This window comes from Electrophorus electricus, chromosome 1, assembly GCF_041902795.1.
Source record: "Electrophorus electricus isolate QZ-2024a chromosome 1, ASM4190279v1, whole genome shotgun sequence".
NCBI lineage: Eukaryota > Metazoa > Chordata > Actinopteri > Gymnotiformes > Gymnotidae > Electrophorus > Electrophorus electricus.
The window spans coordinates 25,914,108-25,934,765 of NC_137497.1; the positions used below are offsets into that span (position 1 = coordinate 25,914,108).

The 20,658-nt window shown below is 38.7% G+C and overlaps 1 protein-coding gene across 2 annotated transcripts; it reads left to right on the forward strand.

The window, feature by feature from the left end:
- The first annotated feature begins 1,010 nt into the window (after positions 1-1,010).
- On the forward strand, positions 1,011-6,420 carry LOC113576932 (chemerin-like receptor 1). Of its 2 annotated transcripts, XM_081713317.1 has the most exons (3): positions 1,011-1,945; positions 2,700-2,757; positions 2,891-6,420. In XM_081713317.1, the coding sequence occupies exon 3, from the start codon at positions 2,910-2,912 to the stop codon at positions 3,840-3,842; it is 933 nt and encodes a 310-aa protein (XP_081569443.1). In that variant the 5' UTR covers positions 1,011-1,945; positions 2,700-2,757; positions 2,891-2,909; the 3' UTR covers positions 3,843-6,420. The 2 variants fall into 2 exon arrangements, with proteins under 2 accessions (XP_081569443.1, XP_026865107.2); XM_027009306.3 differs by lacking the exon at positions 2,700-2,757.
- Positions 6,421-20,658: the final 14,238 nt, after the last annotated feature.

Genomic DNA, 20,658 nt, shown 5'->3' on the forward strand with positions numbered 1-20,658 from the left:
ACCTTGTCCAGAGTCCTCCACTCCTCCATACACCTGCAGGTCTCATCTCTTCTCCACAGAGCCATTGACTAATATTTCCTTGTTCCAGCAGATGGTGGCTGCCAGGGTGTAGCGCTCCAGAGTGTACTCAGCCGTTGAGCTCTGTATGAGATGCAATAGGGCTCAACCTCACGCTCTACCCTGATTTGGATGATAGAATACAGCTTTAAACTGTCCCACAAAGTAGCTGTGTTCAGTGGCAAGTTGGTGCCACTTTTTCCTTTGGGCATGGAAAGATTTTTTCATATGTGAAACTCACAGTAAGGCTACAAATAAGGTGGTGGCAATGGCAAATGAAATAGGATTTAAAAGAAGAGCAATTTGTAGAATTATAGGTCTGTTTTTTTTTATGCAGCACCATTTCCCACAATTTCCCACAGCCCAGAATCTGTGTATTGATGATGTAGCAAGACGTAGTAAGGAACTCTAAGCACAAGTCAGTTATTGAAAAATCTTGACCACGCAAAGTGATGTGGTGATAATGTTTGATATTACATGATATTGCAGTCCACCATAGAATTCAGAAAGTATATTTTTAGTATAATCACGTAGTGTGACAGATAATAATCTTATAACATTGCTGAAATCACACAATCTGAATCACAATTTAAAGATTCTTGAAATTAACTAATATCATTTATTAATTTAATCCGTATTCCTGCGTCTGTTGTAAACCCTATTTGTGGGTTTTGCAAGAACGAACTTCCCAACTAAGGACTTTCGAAAAATACACACTGCCATTTAAGTTCTCAATATTTTTTAATTACTTGTTGTCACACATGCAAAACAGACTAAAAAAATCAAAAAATATTAAACCCTGCTGAGCGGTGTCTGATGCTAAGGTTGTTGGCATCCGAAATGTCTTCATGATATGAGATTACAGGCAGGTCAGGATTGTCTAATTTATCCACGCTTCTGGGAGAAGATGCTTGGTCAAGCCTGGATGTCTCAAACATCTGGTACTATTGGCCTTTTAAAAGTACATCTTCTGTTTTCCCATTTGTATGAAAACTAAAAGTGTAAATAATGTTGCTCTTGAGCTTTCATCACAAAGTTTGCAAAAAATGTGCATGTTGAATAAAATGTGCAATAATATATGTTCTGCTGACTCCTCTGGACTGTGATTTTGATAGACGGCACCTCAACAAACCTGAAGTAATTTTCTATTGGGACATGAGACTGGAGTCAGGGAATGAGGCAATTAAGTGGAGCAACTGGCAGAAGTTTAAAACAAGTACAGGCTCGCTTAACAAAACACAATAAATATTTGAGAAGGAGAAACAACCAAACAGATTACTAGGCAAACTTGGAAGCAAACGTCATGCTGGCGTAGATGTGAGTGGCAGAATGGAGGCTTGGACTGGCACGGCACAGTCTTCAGTGGAGGCTAATGCAAAGCTCTGTGAATGGGCACCTTCAGGTTAAAACAAAACGAAGGATAGGGGATAGTGATGATTGTTAATAGACTCATGATTGAGAACAGGGAAGTTCTCAATCAAGGTTTTTTTTCACAGCGTAGTTGGTGACTAATTAGGTACAATTGTTCGATGTATTTATCTTATTTGCTTAAAGTATGTGTCTTTTTAACAATTGTCTCTTTGAAAGTAAAATTATTGGATATAATATATGGGAAAAGGTACTATACAACATGCCTGAACAAGCAGCAGGAATATCATTTTACTTGACTGGATTACTCTTTTTTGACCTTCCCTAATTAGATAGTCACATGTGTTTGTTAGGTTAAGGGAGAGGAAGGATATAGGTTGAACCATAGTTACTGCACTCACCATGGATCAGCTCTTTTGGCTCTGTTTAACTGCTACAAAGGATACAACTAGATGAGAGTTTTCTGCAGTTGCAGAAAAGGAAACAATTTAGTCTCCACTGATTTGCTTTATTTTCTGAGGTAAGAATATCTTTAAGATTGTTTATTTACTTATATAGTCACTATGCAAATTAAGTTATATGTGTTTCTGGTTATGTTGCAGAACAATGTCTGGTTTATCTTCTGTATTTTAGATATATGCATATGTAACAAAACTTTCAAGAGCATTTAAAGACAACAATAGTCATGCAAATTCTATATCAGCAAAAACAGTATTTCATGGGCAAAATCAAACAAATTATTTTGTTGTAGGAGTTTAAGCTGATCATTTAAGCTAAAAATCAGTAGTAAATGTCATGCATACTGCATAATGAAAATACAAGTTTGTAAAACCAATATTGAGGTGTTTTGTCTGAATACTTTAACTTCTGCATAAATTTGTGTGTGTGTTTTTAACAAGATTTATAAAATGATGGTGTAATGCTGTAATTCAGTGATTTTCCAGTATCTCATGATCCAGTATCTCACGGGAGAAATGCCAAGCTAGGCTCATTCTTCTAATTGGTTTGTGCTGTAGGCAAGCTCAAGTGGAAATTCTGGCTTTGTTTTTTACAAATCTCAGGCCTTACGTATAATGAGTCTGAATACCCCAACAGTGCATTTTCCCCCTGTTAGCATTGCACCATTATTCATACTCTATAAACATAGACAATTCACATTAATAAACCCTCTGTGGTCTATAGCCATTTCTGGTGTAGTTAATATATAGACCTCTGTATGTAGTAATATAAGTTTTATTCAAAGTAATATAATTACTACATGCTTTGTCTCACAGCACTACCAAAGAACTCAGAGTGTTATTCTGAACATGCCACATGTGAGAGCTGGTGCAGGTACTCGATAAGAGACTCAGTAGGAGTTTAATGACACTGATGTCTTTGAAAGAGTAACAATCAGTAAATGTGTCTCTTACATTTTATTGTTTTTTGCTGTTTATTATCTCTCAATCTCACTCATCCATTTTAGGAATTGTAGAAGCATTAAGATGCCTTCCAATACAACAGACTACTATGACTATGACTCCCAAGATGAGGTTACATACCTTAACAACCTCAGGATGCTGTACATGGTTGGATATCTCATCATCTGCATCCTTGGCTTGCCGCTCAACTTTTTGGTCATTGCCGCAGGCTGTTACTCGTACCATAATTTGAAAAAAACCATCAATGGCATGTGGGTACTAGCCCTGGCCATGACTCACCTGTTGTGCTCCGCGTTCCTCCCACTGCAGTTAGTTTACGCCTGGCACCAATTCAACTGGCACTATGGACCGGCTCTGTGCAAGGTCTCATCCTATGTGATCTACGTCAGCATGTTTACCACGGCAGCAGCTCTGAGCCTGTGGAGTGTCAACAGCAGTGTGACCAGCAGCAAGTGCTGTGAGGGTCTCCGCACCAGATGCGTTAGCCACAGGATGTCCATGCTCTTGATCATGAGCTCGTGGACACTTGGGGTGGTCCTAAGTAGCCCATCGTTACTCTCCCGGGAACTTCGGTACACCACGCTGGGGCTGCAGTGCATCGATGACTATGATACAGAGAAAGAGCAAACGACGGATGAAGGCCAGAGATGGCTAATAGTGGTTGTTCTGTTTAGGTTCATGCTGGGAATTTTGTTTCCGGCATTTGTCATGTTCATAAACTGCTGTCTGGCACGGCGACAGCATCGTGATATGGATGGGACTTCTAAGCGTGTTATCTGTTTAATAAAAGTGGCTTATTTTGTTTGCTGGACGCCACTGCTTTTCCTGGGGCTGCTTCAGATCACCATGACAACACCCAACCTGTTCAAATACATGTTACCAGCAGCCACTGTTCTGGCTGTAGCTCATTGTTGTGCCAACCCAGTCATCTATCTGCTGGTGGGATGTAGCATTAAATTGCAGTGGCTGTCACAAGTCTCCAGTAACACTGCTTAGGAAAAATGCCGTAGTGAAATAATAGCACTAGAAGAGCAGTGAGTGGAGTATTAAAGTCAAAGTGTCGTTACTTCAACTAAATAACAACTTAAATAGAGGTAAAAGTGGCCTGCTGAAAAAGTTGCCCAGAGAACTGCAGCTAGCAGCGGGGAAGGAACGTTGCTTGGCTCAGTGAACTTGACTTGTTCTGTTCTGACCTAAAGTTAAAATTTTATATCATCTTTTATATCATCTTTTTTTTTTTTTTACCTCCTATCATCTTTTTGCCCCCTTCCCAGAGATCAGATATTTTAGGTTTTTTTAACTGGGACACAGGATACAACTAGTTCAGATGTAATAGCCCTAGAATAGCAGAAGAGAGTGCTGTAGTAAATTAAAGGTATGGTTATTTTTAAATAAATAATTAAATATATAACAACTTAAGCAGAGGTAAAAGTAATGACCAAAACCACTGTAGGATTAAGAGTAATTTTTGCTATAAAAAAAATAAATAAAAAGATAATGCTTGAAAGCAGCAGGTGTGACTAACAGCAAAGCAGTTCAGTTGTTGCCAAATTCAGAATATAGTGAAATTCAGCACAAAAACCTCATGGTAACTAAATTAGTGACTAAATGTGAATGACTAAAACCTAATTTAGTTGAATAAAAGTTCTGAATGTACTAATCACCTTACTACCCATCTCTTCTAATCAGAATGAATTGTTATATAAAAAAAGCCTTTTAGGGCTCATACAAAGAGTTGTTACCACAGCATCCATGTAAGCAGGATATGGTGGGGAGAGAACCATGCTGGAAAAAGAACAGCTGAATCTGCCATATATTGTTGATTGTATTCATGTTTCTCTAAACACAGTGGGGACCTTTTAGAAACTTATCCAGAGCCTTTACTCTTCATGTCATTGTAGTGTGACACATATTTAACTCTAAGCATCGAGAGGCGAGCGTTCCGTGACATTATTATTATAATTATGATTATTATGATTATTATTATTAGTACTATGGTAACTCAGTCAAGCCAGTAAGCTAGTACTCAGCAAAAAAAAAAAAAAAGTTGTTTACTAGAAGTCCTATATGAACAATATATAAACGCTAGAAGTTTGTAACTTCTAGAAATTAGGAAAGTAATTAAATTGATTATCCAAACTTTATTCTAAGACCAGGAGGTAAAAATTTGTAGAAAATGTATGATTTTCTTTGTTTAGTTGATTCATGGTGGATCCTATGTATTCCTATGTCCTAGAGAATTTCTTCTCCCCGTCGCAGAAACAAAGGCTGCTGAATTTGCATGAAACAGGCATGCCCTGGCATGAGGTGTTAATCCGTGAATTTATGTGAGAGAAGACACAGATTCTGACTTTTCATTTTCTCATTTTTTTTAGAAGTCAATAACCTCATTAAGAGGCTATAAAGACTCAAATATATGTTATCTTAATTTGTTTGCGATATTTTCATTGTAATTGATTTTGTTATTTCTTTTGTTTACTTTTGTTTACTGTTTTTTCATCAGAATTTGCCTATCAAAGCTTATCAAAGACAAGCAGACTTGTCTGGGTGGGTTAGTTAAGACAGAGTTGCAATGTGCTACTGGTAGTGAACCCAAACTAATAATTTGGAAAGACCTGCCCACGAAGGCCTATGGCGCCCGTCCCAAGCCAGCTCCAAAGATCCGATCCCTCGGTTCAAGAATCCCGGTCTCCTCACTGTCATCAGCCTTTATCACTCTCAGAGCCTCCAGATGATTTCAAGGAAAAGCAGACTCTCCTCTCAGAGTCATTAGATGATTTCAAGGAAAGGATGCTCTTTTCAGTACCATTCCTGCAGTCGGATGAAAGACTGACCCTCTCTTCTAGCATCCCAACCCGGCAAAACCGAGTTACATGGACGCCCTCTCGTTCTCTCAGAGCTATCCAGAGCTATCCAGATGACTCCAATGGAACACATGCTTGTCCTGTTCCCCCCACCCACCAGATGGTTGAGCTCAACGAGTTGCAAGAACCAGCACTTGCAGTTTACATTGCCAGTTGGTATCAAAAGTAACTTTGTTTAGTAATCAAATCAGTTAATCTAATTAGTTCATTCTTTTCTCCCACCTGTGATACAGCCTCTTCAGTCTTATTAGTTTCCCCCTTGTACTGTGTCATAACTGTGGGCTCTTGTTCCCCTGATTCTCCTCTTAAATTTCAGTTATGCGTGCATGATGAATTTCATTTGCTTAATAGGTTTCTTTTGTAGGTCTTGCTGTTTGATAAGTAGATTTCCTAATGGGTCATTCCCAGACGTTGTTTAAAGTTTCCTTTCTCTTTTGTTCTGCCTCTTGTTCCTTTAATAGACCAGTTAGCCATCTTTATCCACCATGAATCATCTGCATTATATTTTTGCTTGGTTGCCATTGTTATTTTAGTGAATTTTCTAGTCATTAATAGAATTTAGTCAAGGATTTATGTGCATGTTTTTTCTATCTATCTATGTGATATTCTAATGTTTGGTACACAAGAAACAATCATGTATCAAATTTGTGAATTTCATGAGTTAAGACTCAATTAGTTATCATTAATAAAATAAATAATCTTCTTTCTTATTCAGGGTGGTGTCCCAGTTAATTTTTTCCGCTGTAATTGACAACTTATTCAAAATGTTAAAACTGCTACACTTTCTAATTAATTACTCTCTCCACATATATAGACTCCCCTCTCACTGACTTCCTTGTGAAGTCTTGCCATCACATGCTGTATACGTATTGTGTTTCTCTTCTGTTGGACTTCCTGGTTATCAGTCTTTGTTTCTCCCACAGACTACACCTCTCTCCTAGTCCCTCACTGCCTACAGGATTCTGCCCACCGGTTCTGACCCTGCATTGGAAAGACTATGCTCTGCATAGCTATTTACCTATATTTGTATCACTATGCAGAGACTACTGTTGATTATAAACCTTGATTGAGACATACTTTGACAGGCAAAGGTGTAAATTTCAAATAACAGAGGGTGACAAAACATGCCGTTTCTGTGTGGCTTTCTTGTCAAAAACTCAACCAACCAGCCAAGAAATAGTGCCAAAGTCAATGCTGGGTATTTCGGAAAGCATATGAGCTAAAATATGAGGCTGCATACAATTAAAAGCTGATTACATTTGTAAGTGTTTATGTTTTCTTGCCCTCCAGGTGTGCAACTACTAAATTCAAGAATTTGCTGTGGCATGTGAATTTGAAGGTGAAATTACATTACATCACAGACAGTAAATTTCTGTTCATGATTTGTTCAAAGCATTCCATAAATAATGGAATAAGCACTACAGGTCAATAATAATCCAACTATAGTTATATAGTATAGCTATAGTCTTTCCATAAGAATAGGAACTTTACACTGTGATAGAGAGCTGAAAAATAAATTAAAATTGCCACACAAAAACAAGGCGCAAATCTTAATCAGTCAGTAACTAATACAAACATGCCCGTAATTTTTCTTCACGTTTGTATGAGTTCCATTTCATCAACCTGAATCTGACTGCCCTCTGAAACAGCTTGGCCATTTACTTACTAAAATCAAGGGAATTAAATCTCAAGTACAACTGATGTATCTCTTCTGCCAGGATGGAGTCAGACTTAGGGTCAAAAGAACCTTTTTTATTGTCCTGAATTCCCGCCAAAGCTTAGAGTCCCCTCCAGACACAGTGAGAATTATAATTCCTAAGTACATCCTCAACATTTTCTTTTGTCAGGGTTGGTCCCTCTTATTGTCTGTCTCTGTGGTTTCGCTTTTCCAGTCCCGTTCCAGTCCTTGTTTTGGTTTTCACTGTTCATGATTTGCACCTGTGCCTTGTTTAGTGTTCATTAGTTCAAGTATTTAAACCCTGTCTGGTTCCCTTGGAGTTTGGCTGTTCATTATTTGAATGGTTGCATGTATGTGGTTGGATAGTGTTTGGATATGTATGAAAGCCCATCTGTGTTTCAAAGCCTTCATTTATGTTAGCCTGTTTTGTTATCCTAGTCTTCGTTCTTCCTAGCATCTTTGTTATAGCCTGCTTCCCCTGTTTGCCTTTGTGTGCTTTTGGTTTGTCATTACTAGCCTTCGTTTATCCTAGCCCTTGGTTTATTCATCATGTATCCCCAAAATCCTCTTATTGGCTCTATGACCCTGGACTACTCGAATGACTATGACTTTGCATTTGCCCTTAATAAATCTCACTCTTCTCCGCACATGCGTCCGTCTCCTTACCGCTCACCATTACATCTTGAAACCGCATTTTGGCCAGATTTTTTTCCCTTTTACTAATTTTTTACTTTTTGTTGGTGAAGGTCAGCAGAAACTGTCTACCATTACGTGGTCAAAAGAAATATAAATATATAAAATCAAGAACAAACCTTATTTTTTATAATCTCAAAATCTTTATAATCTTGAAAATATGCCTCAATATGGGCCATGCATTGCTGCACACTGTAAGTTCAGTTCAGCTGCTGTATTTATTTATTTAGTTTAACTAGCTATTATTTCTCAGAATATCATTGATATCAGACCACACTTTACTTTCATATTAATAATACACATTAGGAGAGAGCATGAATTTTGCATATTGTGAGCTACTTTTCATAAATATAATCATTTCAGTCCAACGCCCAAAAATGTGCATGTTTGTTGTTCATTATATCAGTTCATTATGTTCAGTTGTCTAACTTACTGAAGCAAAGAGGTAGCACTCAATGATCATCTTTAGGGATTTCACTCGGTGATCATCTTTTGGGATTTCACAAAGTGATCATCTTTAGGGATTTCACCATCCCGTCCACACTTGACAGATTGTGGCAAAACATGAAAAATTATTTTAAAATGTAATGGGTGGATTGGTGATGAATGTAATGGAGTAAAACTACATTTTTGACCTTGCAAATGTACCCGAGTAAGAGTATAAAGTACTTTATTTTAGAACAACTCTTAACAGTACAATTTGTTCAAAAGCCTACTTAAGTTAATGTAATGGTGTAAAAGTAGCCTGTTAATACCCTCCCCTGTAGAAATGTAAATGTTATTTTGTGCAATCCTAAATATTCTGACAGCAGCCGGTGGAATTGATTACATTTCACTGACATGAGACAGAAAACCCTGATGTGGTACCATGATGAAGGCTAACTCTCAAAAATAAGATAAAAGTTGCTAAACCAGTATCAGCTTCAACTGCACTTAAAGTTAACTGGGTGAATTTAATTTAATTTCATTATTAGTTTTCATGGTATCAGATTATGTGATGTAGTGACTGACAATCAGAGATGTGTGTGTGTGTGTGTGTGTGTGTGTGTGTGTGTGTGTGTGTGTGTGTGTGTGTGTGTGTGTGTGTGTGTGTGTGTGTGTGTGTCCTCCACATCTCCCCGAGTAATAACAATAAAGAGACAACAGTTATGGTGCAGCATTGTATTTTGTCTTCTAGCTACTTGTCATCCCTACAATGTTTCTTTAAAAAGTTGTAATTGTAATTGTAAATGCATTCCTTCATCTCAAGTTGTTTCTGATTATTTAAAGCAAGCTAGTGATCAGCCACTTCTTTAAAAAATTCGGAGCAGTTTTATATTTTTGGATGAAAATAGTACTCACCCAAAAAAATTGTTTTTGTTTTTTTTTTGTCTGAAGCATTATACTTTAACAGTCCTTCTGAGAGTTAATATTGATAATATTAACCTTGTTGAATAAGAGTCTTGGGCACTTGCTGGTACATTTACATTTTACACATTTAGTAGACACTCTTATCCAGAGCAACTTACAATTTTCCAGTCACGTAACAGAGGTAGGGGAGCGTAGTGTTGGGATTCTTGGCCAAGTACTCTTATTGGTATAGCATAGAGCACTTGCCCAGATAAGGTTTGAACCCAAGTCCCCCACAACTTTGTTACTAACCATATAATACCAGCCACTTGTATATTGAAAACCATCCTGGAATGATTTTTTTCCAAACAGGACATGATTCTAAAGTATCATTTGGTAACATAAGGTATGTTACTGTTGCTAGATGCCTCAAGAGACCTTTTTTGATCTCATCTATACATGCTCGCTGTGGGTGACTTCATACATTTTATTGTTTGATTCTAATGCTGACAAGACACAATGTACTTTTCTATAAGATGTAATAAATTCTAATAAAATAAAAATCTTAAAATAAAATAAAAATCCACAATCCGATTACTAACTAAAGACAAAGTAACAGCAATCATTTCATTTTGGAAGATTTTACTAAAGTGATTTCTTTTAGACTTTGGCAACAACCAGACAACGTTTGTTAAGTATTTAGAAACTATTCTAAGACACAACCCAACTATCAGTGTGTTTACGGTGTAGGCAAGTTAAGTGGCTGTTTAGCTTGTGTCTGCATGTGTGTTCGGAGAAAGGGAAGAAGCGTGAGTCCATGCATGTAGAGGTGCTTATGCTCGTGTAAGTGTATGAGGTAAGAGGATGCAAAGTTTTGTTGTAGAACGAGGAGGTGACCCATTCATGCATGTCAGGGGTAGGTCATATTTTATTCACTGTATCACAGCACATCAGTTCCAGTCTTGGGTGTCTGGAGAGTCAGTACCACTACTGATTTCCTTAATTGAGACTGGAACTCATGACTCTTGCTCTACAGATTATCATGTTTCAACAGTGTATCAACAGTTGGAATATATGTTTCAATAGTTTGAATGAATGACCAGATGATATATAAATGCTGTATTAGCTACAATGTGGTATAGAACCTCACTTTCTATGAGTAGTGATAGTGGTGTCTGACACCTGAGCTCAGTGTAGGCTGAGATTACCTGTGTCAGGAAAGTCTTATAATGCTTTAATACAATAATATAATTCCAATGTAATTTAATGGAGGTAGTTTGTCCATGTCATATTTGTACAATATTTCACTATATATATATATATAATCACCTTCACAGAGGTAGGTGCTGCAGCCAGTTGATTAATTTTTCCCTTTTCTGCATCTACCTCTCTGTTGGTTTGAGAGAGACAGACTTGGGACACCCACTTTAGTATCCATCCTTCCACAGTGAGTGAAATTATTTAAACATGGACAAACTACACACTTTTTGGAACTGTGTGTATTTGGTCGTCACCAGAGGAAGTGAAAACCAACTCCCTAAAGAATTCCAAAACCTTCCTGACACTCAGGTAATCTTGGACTGCACTGAGCTCAAGTGTCAGAGCCCATCATCACCACTCCTACAAAGTGCACCATGAAGGGCCTTGTTGGTATAGCCCCACATTGTGTGGTGACTTTTCTCTCCTCATTTTACATTCGGTCAGTGAATGACAAAGTTATTCAAACAGTCATGGATGGCCAAGTTGCTCACAGAAGAAATGGCAGTGATGGTTGACAAGGGCTTTCTCATTACTGAAAACAAGGCACTAGTTAAGTCATGGGTTAAATAAAGCAGTGGTTCCCAATCCCCTGCCCTGTATAGTTTCTAGTGTTGCCTATCCCAACACTCCTGGTTTGAGTAATTCATCAAACATGTCAATAAAATGCATCAGGAGCGTTGGGTTAGAGAATGTATAAACCTGTGCAGGATAGTGGGTCCACAAGACTAGAGCTGACAGCCAATGAAGTAGTGATTAACTCTTGACAAAGGTCACAAAGCCTAATGTATACACAAACACACATTCCACGTTTACATTTCATTGAAAAATATTTGGCCATGCATGTGTTGAAGTAAAAAAAAATCTCATGAATTTCTCTCTGTATATGTACATCCACGTTGATCCACTACACAAGGAAATCTTCCTGAGCCCACACCACAAAGTCACACCACGTCTTCTTTAGTTTTAAAGTTCCATATTCCATTTGCAGATACTTTCAGCCAACATAGTTCTTCACATTAGGACATTTAATCTCCACAAAGCCAAACCAGGGGTATCCAGTTGGGTCAAAAATTGGGGATCTGGGGATGCACGAAGAGAGGGTGAATCTGGGTGGATGACAAGGCCAATATGATGAATAGTTAACATTCATTATCCTGCAGTATTCATATGCTGCTCCAGAGTCCATCTCTATACCTCTCTTCATTTCTGCTGTCTGTCTGGTACCTCTCATGATGTGCATGGCAAGGGATTGTGCAGAGCTCTGTCCTCTGACGTGGCGCACCTCACAAAATCATGAGGCGGAGCAGATGCCAGTCAGCACAAGAACTCTGCTCCTGAGTTGATGTCTCAATTCTGTGAGCCATATCAAATAACACCTCCAGAGAATTTTCACCTGAAAGCTTCTGGTCACACAAAAGCCCAGGTGGTGGTCTTCCAGAGACAGAAGTGGGGCTGGTGTGATATACCATGATGGTAAAAAAAAGGCGCTAATATGACAAAACACTGACTTCCTGCACCATAACAAATGCACACTCCACAGCTGGCTTGTTGAGTTCTATGCCAATGGTTGTCATCAGTGGCTTGTCTTCAAGGCTGAATATTTCATAAGCCTCTGCCAATGTAAACATGCATAGATCTGGTAAAGGGCCCACCATGCCCCTGTAGAGTCCACTCCTACAACATATAGAAAATACCCCCCAAATAAGGATTACACTGCTATCATGTTATTAAATAATGTGACAGGAAATGAAAACAGTCTCTGGCAGTGTCTTGTGTTTTCTAACTCTTCAGAACTGCATAGTTTTGTTTTCCCTGCCTCAGCACACCTGATTCATTTCAAAACGTGTTAATATTTCGCTACTAATATGTCTCAGGTGTGTTACAGCAGGTAAAGAATATACCTGCAGTGCATATGAGTTCCAGATTTATGAAGTAAAAGATTTTGTGGAGTAAAGATTTTGTGACCACTATGTTATTGGCTTTACACCATAATATAGAGAAAAGATGTTGTGAATTTCAATCTAGACAGTCCATTAAAATAGATATCTTAAACACAATTATAAATGTACTATTTTCCGAGGTTTGCACAAGCATTCTTCAGTTTCAGTGTGCAATGGAGCATGCCGAGCTGTGAGAAGTGTGCAGTTTGAAAAAGTAATGCCACTATGTGGTTGCATATGGCAGTACCTGCCAAACATGAACACGAAGCCCAGTCTGTGCGGGTATAAGCAAAATTAGTACTGCCTTCACTTCATGGGTTCCCTACACTGGTCCTGGGGAACATTTTGGTGTTTTATCTTATCTAGCACCAGATACAACTAATTAACTAATTAAGCTCCTTATGGGCTGGGCTGCCTCAGGTGTGTTAAAATGGAGAGAAAACAAAAAAAACAGCATAAGGCATAAGGATCCCAAGAATGAGACCAAAAATCACTTGCTTATTTTATGACAGTAAGTTTTGATTAGTAGAACATAGATGGGCTTTGCCAACATACACTGTTGTGGCACAAAACAATTTCAGATACATTTACATTTAAGGTATTTAGTACATGCTCTTATCCAGAGTGACTTACAAAAGTGCTTTGTCATTTACTCATATGTTATGTTCTTGGGCCTTTTCTTTTTAGTTGATCTTCATGCTGTGGTATTAGAATTAGTTTTTCAGGTTATCCACAGAATGGCGCACCAAGGACCAGTGAGCTGTCGAGATGACATCATCACAGCAACGGACGACCTGATTGGCTAAAAGGAAAATTAACCTCCTGTTAAAAATCTGTGTTGTGAATCTCTAGGCAGGGTGTCTTGTTCAGTAGACCCCTCATGTGCCACAGTAGACAATGCTCTGCAAGGCTCTGTGTTGGTATAATTACTGCCTGTGGTAGACACTTTTTGAGATGGTGTGTCAAAGTTGACTATTCCTTTTTTTCTGCCCCAGGTTTTTTAGAATAGGGCCTTATGAGTTATTACTTGCTGTCCAGCTAGGTTCTTAGATATAGCCTTTGAGATTTATTAAATCTTTAGAGGCTTTATGTAAAAGGCCTCGAGTAGTTACATGAAATGCTTCTCTATTAGCAGCATTGAGTGTTACAGCCTGTGTCAAAAAGGACCACTGAGAGTCACTTACTGATAATTGATTGCCTAAAATATTGAGTATTGTTTGTCTTATTGTTTGGAGTGGGTGCCATGTTCTTTTTGGTTTGTTGTATTTCTGTTTTTGTGATAAGGAGTTGAGGGAAGAGGTGCAGGTAATAGGGTCATAACATCATAGAATACATTCTAGCCAGTGCAATATACCAATGAACTAGAATACTGTTGGAATACAGGGATCAATGCTGATGCCAAGAAGTGCAAAATACATAATGTCATGGTACGCCCCCCAAACATCTCCTCGTGTGTGTGTTCGTCAATGTGGCCACGCCACAAAGGTCTGTCGTTTACACATTTGTGTTGTCGGTTTTTGACTCCGTTAGTGTGTGTTTGAGTGTTGTATGTTAAACGTATGCTTGTGTTTCACACGACTCATCCCCGCATCCTTCCTAAAACCTGCAGCGTTACACATAAGCTTTATCTTAGACATTAAGTGCAATAAACAAGTGCTAGAGTTTGTTAGTCAACAAAGGAGGAGTCAGCATCAGTGTAATAAACAATACCCTACAATAAGTATTGTTTCAGTTAGTCAGCATAGGGTCAGTGTTCATTTAAATATTCTACAAATAGAGGGGTCTGCAGTCTGCATTTGAAGACTGCAAGGGACTCTGCTGTCTGGTAAGCAAGTGGAAGGTTATTCCACCATCTATTAGCCAGAGAACAGTCTGGGGGCAGGTGGGGAAGATCTTACAGGTCTAGAGGAGAGTGGACACAAAAGATTCATTGATGAGGAGATTGTAGAAAGGGAAGTATTTGTAACTGTATCCAGAGAGAGAGAAGACAGAGAGTCAGGGTGAGGAAAGGTGGACAAAATAGTAGAAATAAAGGAAGAGGGAGTGATGGAGTGCAGATTGTGATGGAAGAAGGAGAAACACGTTGGGGAGGTATGAATAGAAAGAGAAGGGAGGGAGAAAGAGAAGGGTATAAAGTAATGGTCTGAGAGGTGGAGGGTGGTGAATGCAATGTTTGATATTACGGTTGTCCCGGTGAAAATCAGGTCCAGAACATTGCCCACGGAGTCGGAGGAGACTGGTTGAGGGTGAGAACAACAGAAGGATGCAGGAGAAATGTAGCTTGTCTCATGGAAGATTGAAGTCACTAAGGAGAATGATTTTTCCTTCAATGGGGGATTGACTCAAGAGGACATCAATCTTGTCAATGAAGTTATCTAGGGAACCTGGAGGGCGGTAGATGACAGTGAAGTGAAGTTTGGTAGGGAAATACACTGTAATAGCATGAAATTCAAAAGAGGAAATCGAAAGAGCAGAGAAGGAAAGTGGAGTGACACACCACTCTCGATAAAATAGTAAATCTGTGCCACTACCCCTGCTGAGATGCCTCAGAGAATGGGTGAATGAAAAAGCAGAGGATAGGGCAGCCAGAGTTGCCAAGTTCTCAAGGGTGATCTAGGTCTCTGTTAGAGTCAGAAAGTGTAGCAAGTAAAGGGATGCTAGGGCTGAGATGAAGTCAGCCTTCTGGAGAGCACATTGGCAATTCCAGAGCCCTCCTGCCACCAAGATCTATGATTGTGCCAAACATTGGGCACAGTAAATAAGGTTTTACTGCATGAGCCCTCACAGTGGGGTGAATGGACGACATTATGGCAAAATAGACAAGCTTTGACTTTCCCACGGGAACACTACACATCCCCAATTCACGTGTCCAACAGGTTTGTCCTGCTCAGTGAGACACCTGTTGAGAAGACTATTGAAAGAGCTCTGGTTATAGGGGATTCTATTTTGACACACAGGAAATTACACTCTTCCAGTGTAGACATAGAGAACGTAGTTACTCCAGTCAGATGCTACCTCAGACCATCCCTAATTTCATTTGAACTATGTATGAACCACAATATAGTAACCTCGCCTTGCTATCATACCAGACACACGATCATGTCAGCCACTGCACCTAAATTTATTGCGAATCTCCCAGACATCATTTGCAACTACGATACCTTCAAACCCCACAGAACTTGATCAAATAACTGAATGCTTATAATCAGTATTCTGCTGCACATTCAATGATGTTGCTCCACTTAAGAATAAAAAAAATTAGGGACAAAAAATGAGTACCTTGGTATAATGATCACATTTACAATTTAAAGCAAAACACTTGAAAAATAGAATGTAAATGGTGCCAAACTAAGCTTCTAGTTTTCCAGCTTGCATGGAAGGAGAGCCTTCTTAATTATATAAAAGCAATATTACCTTGAACATCTTATCTTTTGACCCTAATAGAAAATAACAAAAATAATCCTAGATTTCCTTTTGGTACAATTGCACATCTAAATAGAAATAAAACTGACATCAATGCTCAGATTACAGCACCACACAGTAGTAATGAGCTCATGAATTTCTTTAATGAGAAAATTAAGCACATTAGAGATAATATTAAGAGTATTAACATGAAATCATGCAGCTACTTAGAGATCAGAACAACCAAGCCAAAAATGGCACTAGAATCCTTTAACATATTCAAGAGCCATGACTTACATCTCTGATCTTGCATTCAAAATCCTCCACTTGCTTACTATGTTCACTGCTTACACACTTTCTTAAGAAAATCCTACCTGAAGTAATTGAATCTTTACTAAATTTAATAAACTCTTCCTTGAACCTTGGGTATGTTCCTAAATCATTCAAATTAGCAGTAATCAGACCACTTATCAAAAGATCTAACCTCGAACCATGTTGGCTGTCAAACTACAGGCTGATCTCAAACCTTCCATTTATTTCAAAGATCCTAGAAAAAACTGTAGCTCAGTAGCTAAGCACATATCTGAATCAGAACCAGATACACAAAGTCTTTTCAGTCAGGGTTTAGGCCTAATCACAGTATGGAAACAGTACTAATTAAAGTAGTTAATGACCCGTTGTTGGCTTCTGACCAGGGTTATGTCTCTTTGCTTATATTCATTGATCTGAGTGCAGCATTTGACACTATAGATAATAGCATTTTACTAGATACCTTCGAAAATGTTGTTGGGATTAGGGGAATAACCCTTTTCTACTTTAAATCTTATCTAGCTAGTCGCTACCAGTTTGTTAACATAAACAGAGACTTCTTAGCATACAACAAGATTAGCTATGGTGTCGCACAAGGATTTGTTCTAGGGCCTTTGCTTTTTCTTTATGCTACCCCTAAGTGACATTATACATAAACACTGTACTTGTTTCCACTGCTACACTGATGATACTCAGCTATATGTCTCAGCCAAACCGGAGGACATATATCATCTTAGTATTATTGACGAAGGCATAAAGCACATCACTCTGGATGTAGAGGAGCTAATTCCTCAGTGAATCTCAATGGTCTCCCAATCACATCTTCTCTAACAGTTAAAGATTTTGCAATTATTGTGGATCCCAGTCTCTCATTTGAAGCTTGTGTAAATAATATTTCTAGGACCGCCTTTCTCCACCTTAGGAACATTTCAAGGATTAGGAACATGCTCTCCTCACATGATGCAGAAAAGCTAGTCCATGCATTTATTATTTCATTGTTGGACTACTGTAATGCCTTACTATCTGGCTGTACTATTAAGTGCCTAAAAAGGCTCCAGCTAGTTCAAAATGCAGCAGCCATGGTTCTTACTAGAACTAGAAAATTTGATCACATCACCCCTATCTTAGCCACTCAACTGGCTGACTTCTCAGGACTTGCCTCACTCTTTTTAGTTATTTGGTTGTAGCTGATAGCCTTGTGATCCAATATTTAGTCTTGTTTCAGTGCATGCTTGCATACATGTCTCATTTCTGAAGCTGTGGCTGAAAGGGTTCTTGAACTCTTTGCAGTGCCATCCTTCATCATGTCTAACTGCTTCAAATGTGAGAATAAAGAATGAGAAGAAGCCACTGTGTAATTATTGATTATACTAAAATGATATTTATTACTATACACTGATAAAGTTGGCTCACAGGAAAAAAAAAAATGTCTTTGAAACTGTACTGTTCAAATGGCATTGGTAAAAAATGTGTCACATTGTACTTTCTCTTTGTGTTTTCGTCTGTTGTTTTCCCTGTGAGTATTCATTTGTCTTATTCTGCTCTCTTTCCTTGTTAGATATTCTCCCATCGCTTCTGTTTAGGTTTCTCTTCCCCTTTTCATATACACAAGTATTGTCTGGTTTTCCTTTTGAGCTCTGCCTGTGTTTTTTTTCTTGGTTATTGTTGGTCAGTCTTATGTAGCCCCAGTTCTGTGTATTCCCTGCTGGTCGTAGTTTATGTGGGGAGGGGGGGGGGGGGTTCGCCTAGTTCTCACACTCACACTGTTAGCCTGTTTATTCTATTATTAAACTTATGTTTATTCTATTTGCTCTGTCCCTTTCATTATGGCTTCTCTATTTAGTTCAGTTCCATCTCACGTCCAAGGCGCCGGCATTTCGCAAGTGTGTTTGCTCTTCACCTCCCCAACATTAGAGCATTTTTCTGCATTATGTTCCTAATCCTAATTAGAGTTCCTAATTATGTTCCTAATCCTAATTAGAGCATTTTTGCATTATGTTCCTAATCCTAATTAGAGCATTTTTGCATTATGTTCCTAACCTTTGCAATCTTTGAAATGTTCCTAAGGTGGAGAAAGGCGGTCCTAGAAATATTATTTACATGAGCTTTGAACAAGAGACTGGGATCTATAAGCACTCCAAGATCTTTAACTGTTGAAGATGATGTGATTGGGAGACCACTGAGGTTCATTAAGTAATTAGAGAGCGAGGACCTAGCTGACTGGGCTTAATAGAAGCACTTCTGTTTTGTCAGGATTAGGTGAGTGAAAGTCTCTCAACAACCAATGTCTGACCTCCTTTATGCATTCCTCAAAAATACTAAGATGATATGTCCTCTGGTCTGGCTGATACATATACCTGAGTATCATCAGCATAGCAGTGGTAACTAGCACACCGTTTATGTGAGGGAAAATGCTTAATGCTTGCTTAAAGGAGGAAGTAAGGAATATGTGATCTTTATGTGACCTTTGCCCTCATCTCGACCAGTCTGCAAGAAAGGCGAATAGAGAAGTGATGGAGTATGACAGCTATAGCTTAACTGTTGCTGGGTAGGGGTGCAGCAGCAGGGAGTAACAACTTGTTTTTAGCAGGAAAGAATGTTCAAGGATGGTTTAGAGGCCTGGCACGTGGTGCCATGAGATTAGCTCATGAGAGAAGAATGGGGAATGGTGGGGGTATATGAACTCATGTTAGAGAGAAGTTTGAGGCTTCTCTCCCTCAGTGCATAAGGGACAGAACCAATAAAGCTCACACATCTGGATCGAGTCCAATTTATTTTTCCTCCACAGTTTACATATAATGTCACCCAGAGGAACCAGAGGTCCTAGAACAGAGCCATGTTGTATCCCGAAAAATCTCTGCTAACACACTGGTAGAAACTGGCTAAATTTAAACCAGGAAAGGGCTTTTCCCCAAGTCTATCTAGTAAAATGTTATGATCTGAGTGCAGCGTTTGACACCATAGATCAAGCAATACAAGCAAAGAAACATAACCCTGGTCAGAAGCCAACAATTGGTCATTAACTAATTTAATCAGTGCTGTCTCTGTACTATGATGAGACCTAACTGAAAGATTTTGTAAATATGGTTCAGATTCAGTTATGAGCTTAGCTGCTGAGCTGCAGCTTTTTATAGGATCTTGGAAATAAATGGAAGGTTTGCGATCAGCCTGTAAATTGACAGCTGACATGGGTCAAGGTTACATTTTTTGATAAGTAGTCTGATTACTGCTAATTTGAATGATTTAGGAACATACCTATGGTTCAAGGAAGAGTTTATTAAATTTAGTAAAGGTTCATTTACTTCAGGAAGGATTTCCTTAAAGTGCGTGGGCAGCGAATCTAGTAAGCAAGTGTAGGATTGAGTACCAGATCAGAAATGTAAGTTCTGGCTCTTGGATAGGTGTAACGGAGTCTCTACTGGCTTGGTTGTTCTGATATTTAAGTAGCTGCCCTATCTGAACCCTTGTTCCTGGCCATACACCTACCCCTGATGTCAAGTTGTTACTGAGCCTTAACCCGTCTCAGCTGCCATAGCTCCTCCCACCACCCCCTGATGCCCCCTGCTGTGGCCCACTACACCTCCACTCCAACCAATTACTTCTCCATCACCCTTGATAGACGTTCTCGTGCGGGACGGGTTTCATACACATGCACACCGTCGAGACCAGACTGGGACCTCTAGAAATCCAGAACACCAATTGCTTATTTCTTTATTGTTATCATTTTTTATCACTCTCACTACTTATTCTGTTCCTTATTGTTTATATTGTTGCTATTGCAGTGTTCATTGTCAGCCAGAGGAGAACATCTCAAAAGGGGGATGAAACTGTCGTTTTCCTTTGGGTAATGTACAATGTCTGCATATAAACATGCTGTAGAACACTGTGTGCATCGCGATGAAGTGTGTTACATCACACTCTTGCTTAGTGAGGGCTGAAAAAGGATCCTAGCATGCAAGCAATGTTCCCTGACGTTCTCAGTATATAATGTATCAGTTGTCATACATATTTTGTTCTTTATGTGATTATAATTTAACAATACATTATCTCATTTTTTCATTGCCTTATTCATTTTCTGAAGCAGGGAGTCTTTGCATATTGCATGATATACTTTAACAAGTATAGTGTTCTTTTGAATAATATTCTTTCTCGAGATTCCATAAATCTAGGTGAAAGATATTTTCACCCTCCTTTATAGACTAGCAGGTGTGTGGATACTGAATTTTGACCAGAGCAACTTCCCACTTGCCATTTACTTCAAGGGGCTTTGCAAATTGTGCAACATTTTAATAACATAATAGCTTAATGTAACACATTACTTACATGAAGTAGGTACA

Excerpts from the sequence above, each read along its gene's own strand:
- LOC113576932 (XM_027009306.3), top strand. The coding sequence starts at position 1,878 with ATGAGAGTTTTCTGCAGTTGCAGAAAAGGAAACAATTTAGTCTCCACT. Across the intron at positions 1,946-2,890 it reads GATTTGCTTTATTTTCTGAG|GAATTGTAGAAGCATTAAGA; the intron begins GTAAGAATATCT and ends CATCCATTTTAG.